Source organism: Tetrahymena thermophila (genome assembly GCF_000189635.1).
Source record: "Tetrahymena thermophila SB210 genomic scaffold scf_8254803, whole genome shotgun sequence".
In the NCBI taxonomy this organism is placed as follows: domain Eukaryota; phylum Ciliophora; class Oligohymenophorea; order Hymenostomatida; family Tetrahymenidae; genus Tetrahymena; species Tetrahymena thermophila.
Genome location: NW_002476559.1, coordinates 218,334 through 232,571, shown reverse-complemented (window position 1 = coordinate 232,571; position 14,238 = coordinate 218,334). Strand labels below are relative to the sequence as shown.

The window sequence follows — 14,238 nt, the reverse complement described above, 5'->3', positions numbered from 1 at the left end:
CAAGATAAAAGAGAAATCAAAAATCAAATGAAGAAAATAAGAATCGATGACGATGATGATGTTGATAAGGTTTTCAGCTAATAAATAATTGCTTCAATTAAAATTACTGATGAATAGAAAAAGGCTATCTTCAAAATAGTATCTAAGCTTGCTAAGGATAAAAGTATTACCAAGGATCAATTATGGAAACACATTTAAGGTAATTAAGACTTGTCTAAGATTATTACCAGTTCGCCTATTTTAGACAGAGCCATTATAGAATTACAAGATGATGAAAAGATTTTCTACGATGCATCTTTTCCTCTTATATTATTTTTTATTAATATTACGCTGCAAAACTTCTTCCTTTGTTCAATCAAAAACAAACATAAGACTTTGATGAAAAATTTTAGAAATATTATGGAAATTTAAGGTTGAAAAAAAGTCCTCTTTTGATGTGCATATAATATTTACAAATAATTTATCTTTACAGAATTATTTAAATCCAAAATACAAAATAAATAATAATGTATTAGATTTATTTTTGAATATTACAATTTTAATATATAATTTATCTTACATACTTTATATTTTTTACACACAAAACAAACATAACAAATATATAGCTAAATTTTAGAAATAAATAATTTATTAAGATAAGAATTTTAGGCAATAATTTGTAATTGAGTGGTTTCTTGAATTATGTTACATTTTGTTTCATTTTAGAAATTCAACCAGTAGAGATAATCATAATTTAAATATATTTCAAGTATATTATCAAAAAATATCTTTAAATTTCAAATATAACAAGTTAGGTAATATTTATATTTTTATAAATATTAGGATTTTAATTTAAAATATTTTACCTTTGTATTTAGTAAGTTAAATTAATTATTTACTTTTTTCTTCTATTTTAATTTAAAACTACTTTAAAAGGATAAATTATTTTTTGTACCTTAAATCTAATTATTTTTTGTTTAAATAATAAATGTTAGACTCCTCAGAATTATCATTAACATAAAAAAAATTAATGTGTGCAAAAAAAACCTTTAACAAGTTAGTATATTTTTTTATTTATCAAATTAAATTTATAATAGGAATAGGAGTAAAAGAATTTAACTGAAGTGAAAAAAAAGGAAGAAAGTTAATCTAAGGTTTTAATAAATTGATTCACATGTAATCTATTTTCTGTTTATAGTTTTTGGAGTAAATATTCTCTCAATAAAAATTTTTTCATATTTAATAAAAACTTTTTCATATTTAATTAGCTTAAAATTGATATTTTTAATTAATTAATTTTTTACCAAAATATACATTTTTTAAAAATCAAAAGCTAATAATAAGTTGACAACAATATTTGTAAAAAATTAGATTAGATGTAGTTGTAGTTGATAGTAATTACTTTTATTTTAGTAAATATTTTGTATAAATCAACTAAAGTTTTATGCTAAAACTGCCCTTAAAACTGCTTTTAATGCAACAATAGTTTATAATGCTCTTAATGCAACAGTGGTTACAGATTAGATTAAAATAATCATACATGCCTTCCTTATTGTAACTTTGGTTAATCATATGATGTTCAATCAAATTCTTGTTAATCTATCTGCCCTAACTCTTACTATTCTGACTCATAAACAAGCCTATGCAAGCCTCTCTTACCTTGCCCAACAATGAATTAGTAAGGTTAAAGTTTTTTTGATGTGTTTTTAAGCATGATTTCATCATCTTCAGGTAAAATAATAGTTTAAGGAATGGTTGGAGGAAATTATAGCTCAAAAATAATCATATTAGACAATCAAAATTACTAGCCTGTAGGATAATTAATAGGACATGATGATGGAGTTATTGGAATGTATAATTTAAGAGTAAATAAAATTAATGATCTAGGGAATACATCAATTTAGCAGGCATAGTTCCCTCAAGGTTAAGAAATTCTTATATCAGTTAGTAGAACATAACTAATAATATGGAATTTAAATTACAATTAAATATTATTTAAAATATTATTACCTAAATCATTAATAGGCTATTATAAATTAGTTTAAATAACAAAGGATTATGTTATTTTAATGGAAAATACTGATACATTAAATAATTTTGCAGTAGTTTATATGTCTGAAATAGTAAATTTGCCTATATATTAGCAGTAAACTACTTCTACATTAATTAGCTCTTCCTATAAATTGTTTAGTAATGCCCATATAAAATCAATTACTGGAATATTAATTTTACCAAATTATTAGCTTATAAGCTATGGATAGGACTAAAAGATAGTTGTTTGGATTAGCATCAATTAACCAGACAATTTCTAATATTAGTGTTCATTTAATAGTCCTGTTAACTTAGTGCTACAACTATCTAATTCAAGCTATCTTATATAAATAGATAATGATTACTCATTATTTATATATAACAGCTTTAATTGCAATGAAATTGAAACGTATCATGGTAATCCTATTTAGTAAATATTAGCAAATCCATCCCCTTAAATGTCAAATATTATTTATTTCTTTAGCTGTAGTATTTCAGAAGTGATTTTATATATTTATGATACAAATTAATAGATATACTCATACATTTCTTAAGTAAATTCAGATAATTAGTATAGATTTATTACAAATAATTACTTTGTTTTTATTTCTTCTAATGGAAATGTATCAGTAAATTAATTTGATGATAATACAGGAATTATTTTAATTTACTAATATAATTTATTTTTCAAATAATTAAATCCAGTAAATCAAGTTGCAGTTAATAATTAAAATTTACTTATTCTCTCTTCAGAATTAACTATTCTTTAATTAACTCATCTTCCTTAAGATCCTAAGTAACTTCCAGTCCAAATGTAGATTACTGATAAGAAGAAAAATATTAAAACTAAAATGAAGTATCACACTGACGCAGTGAATGGAATTTTGTTTGATAGACTCTATGATAGGGTTATCACTTACTCTATTGATGGAAGCTTTAAGATATGGGAAGAAAGGGTCTTAGAAAACTAAGGAAATGTAACAGACTACAGATTAGTAATAGAACAATTTCATCCTTCATGTAATATTTTAGTAGATTAGTTTTGCTATAGATAGATATTAGATATGACTATAGTTATACCTAATCTATTAGCATGCCTCTATAATGATAATACTATAGTTTTATGGAATTATAATCCTTTCAAAGTTACATTAAATGCAACTCTATCTTTAGACTTAAAAACTTTGTCAATAAATAATATGTATGTATACAAAAATACTTTTATTGCCTTCAATAATGCATAGTAATTGAAAGTTTATAACTTTATTACGATGAACTTTACTTCAGTCATTAATGATAGTTTTTATTATGCAGTTCTTGAAAATAATAATGGAATAGACTATGCCTATTTTATAAGAGCTAATTAAGGCCGAGTAATAATTATGAATCTTGCTACTAAAGCTATTTTGATGACTAATTCGTATAGTGGAAACCTGGGATTTGCAAAATATTACTCTGAAATTAAATATCTTTTTTTTTCAACTGTTTCAAATAATATTTTGTATATATACCCTTTTCTTTTTTCTGGTGTTAAAAGATACTCGATAAATAAACCAGTTGCTATTAGTGTTGATGTAGTTACTAAAAATTTTATGGTCTACCAGTAAGATTATAATATTGCTTACTTTTATTGGGTTGGTACTTCGCTTTACATTTATGGTACATATACTTTTTCTGCTTCAGTTCCTTAAAAATTAAGTGCCCCTCTTTCTAATCCTGAATAGCATTTTTTTGTACAAAATACAGCTTTTCCAGCAATACAAAACTAAGTAATTTAATTTAAATATTTTGTTTGATATTTACTTTTTTAATAATAAAAGGTTATTTCTTTCAGTTATCAATACAATAATTAAATGCTTCTTACATTTGCTGATAAAATTTCAAGTATGGCTATAGATCCCATTACTAAAAAGCTATATTTAGGTTTTGAAAATGGAAATATTTATTCAGGTGGAATCTCTACTAATTATTATGCATACATAGATTCAGCATATTACTTTAATGGAATTTATTATAATTAAAATAATCGCTCTATTTATGCCTTTAATAATGTAAGGTTTTTTATTTTAACATTATCTAAAAGATAAAAAATTTTTTTAAAAAATTCTTACCATTATAAAAAATTTGCAAAAATATTTACCATCTTAAATTCAAATTCAAAATAATTTTAGATTTGTCAAAATAAAGATTTCTTTATTTTAATTTTATAAAAAAGAATATTCACCAAATAGACACAACTACTATGACCAAACCAAAAATATATTCAGGAGCTCATAAATCAACTATAAATGATATCATTATTGATATTAATAATAACTGGATTGTCTCTTATAGTAATGATACAACAAATAATTTTTATAGATGGAATATGAATAGTACAAATGTAAGTTAATTTAAAGGTGGATAGACTTAAAATATTTTAAGAGCTTTTTTAGATTTAGATGTTGATATTATAATAAGTTATTCAAGCGATATGACTTTTGCAGTATGGCAATATTCAAATTAAACTCTGTTGTATATAATTAATACTCATATTTTAGAATAAGCAAAGTATAATGCAAGTATTGCTTCTATTCCACCTGATTAACAAATACCATATAAAATAGTATCTTATTATCACGATCCTATCAATAAAAGAATTATATCTATAAATAATAATCAAAATTTATTCATGCATTACTATTGTGATGCTCCAAATGCAAATCCTCCCATTAAACAAAATACCTACACAACTTACACAATACCAAACATGATAGATTTATATGTTGACCTCGATCCAGTTTATGGTAAGTTTTATGTAAAAGTCTTAATTAATATGATTTATTCACTTCAAACCTATAATTTTCATACTTTTGCTTATGAGTAGTAACTTAGCTATCACACTGATAATATCCTTGGAATGAAATATATTAATACTAAAAGTTATTCTTTTTAGTATACATTATTAGTGATAATGGATAGAATGACTTAATAATTTATTTTATCTATTTCTACATAAAATCCTCTTATTACTAATTTTATAGTATTTGAAAAGATGGATCATATTTATTTATATAGTGAATGGTACAAAAATGTTTTAAGTTATAGACTAGCTGTACATCGACTTTCAACAGGAGTTTTAATTAAATAAATTCTTAATTCATAGTACATTGAAAATGGAAACGTTAATATGGTTTTTCTAGATGAAGAGCATTATCAGTTGCTCATTTATAAATCTTTAATTCTTAATATTTTCACAGTTGATGTGAGAACTTTTTCTTACACAAATTATTTTACCTACAAGTATAATCCACCTCTCAAAAAAGCTATGTTTATTAAAGAACATAATCTAATGTGTCACATAGATGCATATTACTTAGAGTATATTATTTATTAATAAAGTTTATTTAAAATATGTTTTAACATTTTTAATACATTAATCATTTTTATAAAAAAATAGAATTTATTAAATGGATTTTTCATTTAATACTGATAAAATAGAACTAAGTATGGTTTAATAAAAATAACCAAGTTACTTTTACAGCTAAAATTCTAGTATGTTATATTATATAGATACTGATAATAATGCATGGTAGTTTGGAAATTAAGGCCAGCAAGGAAAGTTTGTTTAGAGTTTAAGTTTAGTACGTTAAACGCGCTTTTAAAATGGATTCTTTTATATTATTACTGATCAGTAGATAATTTAATTTGGTGAAATTGCTAGTAATTTGTAATAACTTTATTAGGTCAATTTTGAGATAAAAAATGCTTATTTTCTTGACAAATTTATTTTTTGTGAAGACTTTTATTTTAAGCTAATAAAGTTGTCATATAATCCATTGATTTAAATTCAATCATTTAATTTTTAATTTACAAGCAAAGTTAAGTAAATTGTGTCAATTTCTAACTTAAATTAAATTATTGTTTTCTTAATTAATTCGTCTATATATAGAATAGATGTAATAGCTGATAAGCTTTTGATGTAGTACTCTAGCATAGCAAATTTAAATATCATTAATTATGATAATATAAACTCAATTTTAATTCATCATTTAGAAACTGGATTTATGATATTCTATTTAGATTTTGCAACACAAAGTGACTATATGAATAGCTAAGCGAGGAGCCTTCAAATTTAAAATACAGACCCAGTATATTCAATGTTATTTGATTACTAATATAACAGAATATTTGTCCTTAACGTTCGTAAAGTAATACCAAAAATAAGGGTTTATACATATAATGTTACTACTGTAAATAATGTAATTTAATTAAGTACTCCACAGCTAATTACAATCATCCCTCCACCAACAAAAGCTTAGCATTTAGTTATGAAGATTTAAAATAGTCAGTTAATAGTATAAGCTTATTTTTAAATTAATACTTATAGCTTGGATAAATTATAGTTATAGTTGAGTATTAGAGATTCCAACTTATTATAAACCCTAAAATCATTTGAAATTCTAAATGTTTAAGGTTAAATATTTCCTTATGTAACTTAATACGATTCATTTTCTATTTTTCAGTAAAATCCATCAACAAATACTTGGGGGTTGATCAATAAACTTTACTAATCATTTCCAAATCTAGCCGCTAATACTTAAATATTTAATCCAACAACTAATTATTATTCAACTTAGGTTATAGGAATATCAAACGGAGTTTACTTTAATTATAATTTTTTCATTTAAAATTTTAATAGCTAAACTTAAAACACACCTTCTTCATCATCCTTAAGTTAGCTTAAATGCTATTATGAGCTTCCTTCTGCTAATACTTTAGATAAAATTTAGTCTTCATTAATGTCATTTTAGTCCTCTTTCAAATTGTTGAATTTACAGATGTAATAAACCCTTTTTTAGGTAATTTAAATATTTCATTATACTTACTTTCATAATTATTTAATTTTTTAAAGTCATATTGTGTTTTTAAAACAAAAATAACTTAAATTAACTTTAAGGAATAATTTTAAAAATTAAATAATTTATTAAATTTATTCTTGGAGGGTGGGCTTCAGAACATAGTACTCTTATCACTTTTAAGTTTAATGAGTTTTATTTTATAAGTACCACAAATCTTCATATATTTACATCAGATTATCCCCCTCTCCCCTAAAAAATTAATATATATTTTTAATATTTTTATTTGAATTGGCTAAAATATTTAATCTAAATTTTAAAATAATATAATTTTTAGACAATATAAATTAAAAAACCTCTATAATTACCTAATAAAGCTGAAATCCCCTACAGATCCCCCTATCCTAAATCTTCCATTTTAACATATAGTATTGTTATCAAAAAAAATAATTTTAGTAGAGAACTGCTAATAGAATTGCAATTTTATAAAATTGATAAATTTATTTATGAAATTTAAAATATAGATTGAAGTAACTTAAAAGTTTTATTATGATCCTTAACTCATTAATTTGAATTCATAAGTAGTTTATTCTGGTTCTAACTCAAGAGCCTTAATGAATATTATTACAGACTCGTTTTCCTTAAATTAGCTAACTCTGTTATAGGTAAGGAATTATGATCTTGACATTAGTTAGGCAAAGTTAGTATTATTTAATCCTGCTTCTAAAATTATTACTTTTGAAAATGTGGTTTTTAAAAACACAGGAAATTAGTTTTAATTTTAGTTGAGTAATTTATAAAGTATGATACTTGAAAATATATCCATCTCATCTTTGGATCTTAAAGGTTAAAGTCTTCTATTTAATATTTCAAACTCAGATACTATTTACATAAACAATTTCTATATTCAAAATATATATTTATATGATGGATCATACTTGCTAGCTTTTGAAAAAGTAAATTATGTGTACATAAATAACCTAATTTTAGATTAAATAATTATAGTAGCTTCTTAAACAGCAAATAACGACTTGATTGTTTTTAAAAACGTTAAATAGATATCTATTCAGAATAGCAATTTTACAAATTTAACTTTCAAGTAGCTAAATAATGTATAAATGTAGTAGAATTTATATATTATTTAATCTTAATCTGTATATGATTTTGAATTGTAGCTTATAAATGTAAGTTATTTAGATGGAGTGTCGTTTACTTAGGTTTTAAACTCATATACATCAAATTTCCAAACCTACTACTAATATTAAGGAACATTTTCTCTATCAAATAGCACATTTGAAAACAGCTCAAATTTATAGACTCCTTTAATATAACTAAGAGGTAATTCTTATCAAGTTATTTACTCTACATTTAAAAATATAAGTTGCTTGGCATGTAATGGAGGTGCTCTTTAAGTTATTGAGGCTTAATAGTTACTGATTAATTTTACTCAGTTTACTTTTTGCTCAGCTTTAAATGGAGGGGGCTTGTCTATCTCAGACTCATACTATAACCTCACTGAAATTTATAATTCAATATTTATAAATAACAATGCAACTCTGAACGGAGGAGCTATATATTTAGATACAACAAATCTATTTATGCAAAATTCAACTATTTAATAAAATCAAGCTATGATAGGTGGAGGCATTAGATATTTAAAAATTGAGCCTGTTTTTATTTACATGATGAAGAATCATTTAAACAGTGATCTCTTAAATCAGAATAGAAATCTTAAAGTTGTTTAAAATTCTATTATAATGAACAAGGCTACAATTCATAGCAATAACTATGGTTCATATGTAAGCAACATAAAAATTTTGTATTCAAGTGTAGTATATTTAGATATAACTGGAAATGATGGATTACCAGATTCTGTAAAAAATGATAAACTTAACCTTTAAACTTGCTCTGTAAACAGATTTTAGAGTGGTTAATATTTCAACTTTCAGTTTTAGTTGTTGGATGATGAAAATAATCCTCTCTACTTTGATCTTGAATTAGTAAAAAAAAATAAGTATCCTCCATCAATCTAAAGCGAAATTATGCAGTTTAACATCAGAGCAGATACAAATAATACAAATATTAAACTATTTGGATAGTATATAACAGACTACTTAAACTTTAATAGCTCATCAAAATCATTTTAAATTTCTTTAATGCAATTAATAGCAAATCCTTAAACATAAAATATGTTTTACATAGAAAGTGAATCAATACTCAAAGTACCAAATCCCTCACTATAAAGTCGTGACATTAAATCAGGTTAGTTTTACTTTTTTTTAATTTGTTTCTTTTCTAAATAAAATAATATATATTTTTTTATAGGTCCTTTCCACATAACATTCATTGTTGATTTTAGAGAATGTATAATAGGTGAACTTTACAGATTACAAGGAAGTATTTATTACTGTCAAGAATGTTTGGATTAAACATACTCTATAGTAGAGCCTGATAAAGGTAAACAAAATATTGCAATCTAAATAAATTGTAAACTTTTTCATAGAAAAATATTTAGATCAATAATGCATAAGGTGTCCAGATTAGGCTGAGCACTGCTATAGGAACTAAATGACATTAAAACAGGGTTATTGGAAATCGACAAACTTAACTGACTCTATTGTAGAGTGTTCAAATAAGTTATCTAACTGTGTTGGAACTTAGGAGTAAGGATATTGCTTAGAAGGTCATATCGGTCCGCTGTGCGAGCAATGTGATATTTAAGGAAAGTTTTGGAATTAAAAATACTATACTGATGGATCTTTTGACTGTAAGGAGTGTTCAAAATTATTAATGGCTATTAATTTAGTTCCAACAATATTCATAGCTTTAGGAATGGTTGTTTATGTACTAATAAGTATCAGAATTGCATGGGATATTAGTGAAATGATTGTTATAGGCTATTATTTAAGAAAACTTAAATTTGCTCCTGTGAGTAAATCATCATTTCTAGACACTACTAATATGAATATGAAAGCAATGATGAATTACGTTTAAATTTCACAATTAGTTAACACAGTAAAAGTTGCTCTTCCTTCATGGTTAACTTTTTTCCCTGAATATGTTGGTAATTCACTTCTAAAAAAAATATTATTAATTATTTATTTATTTAAAAGGTAATCCTGTTTAAAATATGATATACACATTGGACTGTTATCTTGTAAATGTAAATTAGTAGGATATTCCAATTGTTTTTATGAGAATACTTTGGGGTTTAAGCATACCATTTTTATATTTAGCAGGAATGTCAATTATATACATAATATTTGTAAAGCTTAAATTTATGAGACACAATCTAGTAAATTAATTAATTAATTAGATTCATTTTTATTTTTTTAAACTAATTTTATTTTGAAAAGTCTTATATTTACAGTGGTTTGGTCTTTTTGTTCATATTTATGCAACCAAATATGATATAAAACTTACTTGGTGCTATGTCATGCAGAGAAATTGATAATTAAAAATATATTTTATCAGATATTTCTTTCAAGTGCTACACTCCAATTCACAAGAAGTTTATTGGATTTATTTTAATGCCAGGTCTTTTAATTTGGGGTTTTGTTATTCCTTTTTTTATTTTATTTAAGCTGAATAAAAATAAAGATAAGCTAGATGATGCTAAGATAAGACTAATTTATGGATTCCTATATTAGGATTATAAAACAAAAAACTTTTATTGGGAGTTTGTAAAAAGTTATATGAAAATAGTAATTGTTTGCATCTATAACTTTTATGGAGATCCTTACAGTAAACATTTTATTTCATATTATTTTTTATTTCAAATAAAGTAAATAAAAAAAAAATATTGAAAAATTTCTCATATGAAATAGAAAAAACAATAGTTTTTTTGATTTGAGTTTTTCTTTATTGCTGTAAATGATTATTAGTTTTTATATCAATCAATATTAATTAATTAAAAAGATTTAACTTGATAATAATTTACATCTTTTTATTTAATATGAAAAGCAAACAAATTGGTGATAGCACTTATAGTTTTCATACTTTATATAGTAGTGTTAGTAAAATTTACTCCTTATTAAATGATATACTTCTAATAAACAGATAGAAATTCAATGGTGGTGATAATTATATTAGTTCTTATGAATATTTTCTTATATAACAAGCCTGATACTGTATAATCTTAAATATTTTATATTATACTGCTAGGAATACATAATGGTTATCTTGCTTTTATGTTTTTTGAAGTTATAAAAGCTAAAATTCAGATTACTTTCAAAAAATAGTTTGATAAAATTAAAGAAAAATTATCTTAATATTGTTCATGCTTAAAACCATATTTAAAAATTTAAAAAAACATTCGCTTAAAAACATTCTTAAACTGGAAAAAAATTAAAAACCTTCTTCATAACATAAAAGTAGATAAAGAAAGAGGAATAATAAGAGATAAAATTTTTGGTTTATCTTCTTAAATAGTAAGCTCACAAAGTAATATTTAAAGTCCTCTTATTAAATCAAGTGAGAAACTTGTTGGATAAGGTTAATATTTTTTTATTTATTTATTAAATTAATTTTTTTTCATTTAACAGAATATACTAAAAGTAAATTTAATGATAAATTATTTAATGAATAAAATAATATGCAAGAATCCATACGTAAATTTTATTTAGCACATTTTATATAGTAAATTATATTTTACTTAATCTAAAAGAAAACATAAAGATTGATAATAGCAGTAATAATCTTGAATTAAGTAAAAAAAAAGAAACAATTTAATTAGACAAATCAGATACATCAAATTAATAATCTCTCTAGATTAATAATAATAACATCAATCAGATATCAATATCAATCAATAACTAAACTATTCTTTTTGGAAGTCCTTATGTATAAATTTCTAAAGGTAAAATTTAATATCAAATTAATATTTTAACTCATATCTAATTTAATAGACGAAATAAACGAGAGCTAAGTTAAGTTTGGAAGTACATCAAATAATAGCAACAATAACAATTTGTCACCTCTTTTAAATAATTAAAGTTACGAATAAATGGTGATATAGAGTTTAAATTTAAATAATAGCAATTTAGTTAAAAGGGAAGGCTTGATTAGCAAAAGCTTAAAAAGAGTGACTTAATCAACAAATATAACTTTATCGAATAATCTTACCTCGCAATTAATATTAAATTAATAACTGTAGTAATAGAATTTAAATAATTAATCATTATAATTACTATAAAATTAGATAATAAGTAGTATTGATTAGACTAGAACTATTGAAAACTATTTATTTTTATAAGAGAGCCCTTTGATGATACCAAAAAATGAACCAAATAATATTTTTTCAGAACAAAAACAAAATAAATAAAAAGAATAGGAAGAATAAAAAGAAATAGATCAAGTAGCTAATTCTGATATTATTGACTCTGCTTCAGATTCAAATAATTCTTAAATTAAATAAAAGTCTCCTTGTAATTTAGAAATTAGTGCCTAAGAAAGTTACTTTAAAAAGGAATTTGAAAATATTAGCTATGAAGACATGGTAAATAAATTAAATAAAATAAAATTTTATTAAAATATAACTAAAAAATAAAGAATCATTCTCAAAAGTAATTTGATATGATCAAATAAGAGTAAAATGATGAAATAAAAGAGCAAAGTATAAATTAATCAAAGTAAATGTCTGATGTTTGTAATGAATAGAGTCAATAAACCCCACAAATAGACAATTTATATACTCCTCAATATCAAGATTATTATGGTCAATATTAAAATTATTTCTATTAAAACTAATAAATAGATCCATTAAATTTAATTAATTAATCTGATTAAATATAACCGATTGAAACCAATAAGCTAAATGATGTCAATATTGAATTATAAGAATTAAATTCCCTAAAAGAAGTTGTTAAAAGTATTAAATAATAAAGTAAAAAATAAATAAAATCTGCTAATGATTTATAATCTAGAGAAAAAGACCATTTAAAAAATATGAACTTTATAGAAGATAATTAAATATAAAATCAAATATTTACACCAAAAAACTACTTTGGTAGTTAAACAGAGGACTCTTTTGAATACCGAAAGCAATAAACTGCATAAAGCAGTGTGCTTACTAACTATAAAAAAGTTCAAAGTTTTAAGTTTGATAAAAAATCAAATAAAATTATAAATCCAGGAACAATTATTATGGATCATTAGACAATACACACAACAGATTAAGGAAGAATCAAATCTCAAAGTTTTGGCTAAGGATTTGAAAATTTAAATATCGGAAATACAATTATAGAATATACTGAAAAAAATGAAAATTAGTTATAAAATGACTAATAAGAATAAATTAATTATTAAGATAGTGTTAAATCAGATTTATTAAACTTTGAAAGCTTGCCTTAGCCAGAACACAGAGAAACACCAAAAAAAAAAAATGAAAGTATTACAAATGAATTTAAAAATGAAGAAAAAGATAATGAAATAAATAGTTTATCTGAAAATGAGTGAATTTAGGAAAAAATATTAAGTTTTATTTTTTATACATGATTAATTATTTTTGAGTATTGCAAGTTTTATTTTTTTATCAATTTAAATGCACAAATAAATAATAAACTTAAATTTAGTAATATAATATTTTCTTTTAAAAATATTAGTATGTTTAAAATAAATTTAGTTTTTAAGTATAATAAAGATAGAGAGAAAAAACAGAAATTGATTATTGCCAATTTAAAGATACCTTTAATTTTTTCCACAAGAATTCATCAACTTTCATTAAATTTTTATTAAAAATATCAAGAAGAAATAATTAATTTACAGTGTTTAGCCACAAAATCTTTATTTACCCTTCACTAATTTGTTCTATAGCTTTTGATATTTAATGAGTAGCTCTAGTAGATTTTGGAAATTTTGTTTTGTGTTTATACTTTTCTAATTTTTTGTACTATTTTAAAACTTATCTGTTATTTTTATTTTTATTTCTTAATTAACTACAAATTGAAGAGAGGATAATCGTCAACTATTTGAAAAAATTAAATAAATTTTATTCTTGTTTGTTTAAGAAAAGTTTTTTAAATTATATATTTCATTTTTATCTTTTCAGTGTACTGAAATTTTTAAGATCTTACTCCATAAAATAAAATCTTAATTTTGTAATTTAATATCATTAAAAAAAAAATAAATTGAAATATACTGATAAATGAAATTATGTATATGGATATTTAAAGGTATTTAAAATAAAAATAATTTTAAAAATATGAGTACGATTTTCCATATCGATATTGTGACAAAATATCCCGGAAGTCATCAACTCTGTTAACATTAAAAACATTAATGTATTAATGTTTTTTAAAATAACTTTTGCAAATTATCATATTTATCAAATTAAATTTATAAAATTAATAAATACAAAATTTTAATAAAATAAAATAAAGGAAGAAAGTTA

General features: G+C 22.7%; 2 protein-coding genes across 2 annotated transcripts in view; both read left to right on the top strand. All coding sequences in view use genetic code 6, as the record gives it.

Annotated features, from left to right (window-relative positions):
* Positions 1 to 417, top strand: part of TTHERM_000001512 (transmembrane protein, putative) — a gene marked incomplete at both ends in the record, with an annotated part of 722 nt that extends 305 nt beyond the window's left edge. Inside the window, one exon of the mRNA XM_012795624.1 lies at positions 1 to 417. This exon is cut by the window's left edge and continues 105 nt beyond it. Within this exon, the coding sequence (XP_012651078.1) occupies positions 1 to 417 (417 nt within the window).
* Positions 418 to 1,355: 938 nt separating this feature from the next.
* TTHERM_000001501 (transmembrane protein, putative) lies at positions 1,356 to 13,304 on the top strand (the record flags this gene model as incomplete). Its single annotated transcript, XM_012795623.1, has 14 exons — positions 1,356 to 3,779; positions 3,831 to 4,061; positions 4,226 to 5,370; positions 5,450 to 6,851; positions 7,373 to 9,110; positions 9,174 to 9,305; positions 9,352 to 9,912; positions 9,962 to 10,143; positions 10,205 to 10,592; positions 10,812 to 11,342; positions 11,393 to 11,458; positions 11,515 to 11,706; positions 11,756 to 12,345; positions 12,399 to 13,304. 14 exons carry the CDS (start codon positions 1,356 to 1,358, stop codon positions 13,302 to 13,304), a joined length of 10,488 nt encoding a protein of 3,495 aa, XP_012651077.1.
* Positions 13,305 to 14,238: the final 934 nt, after the last annotated feature.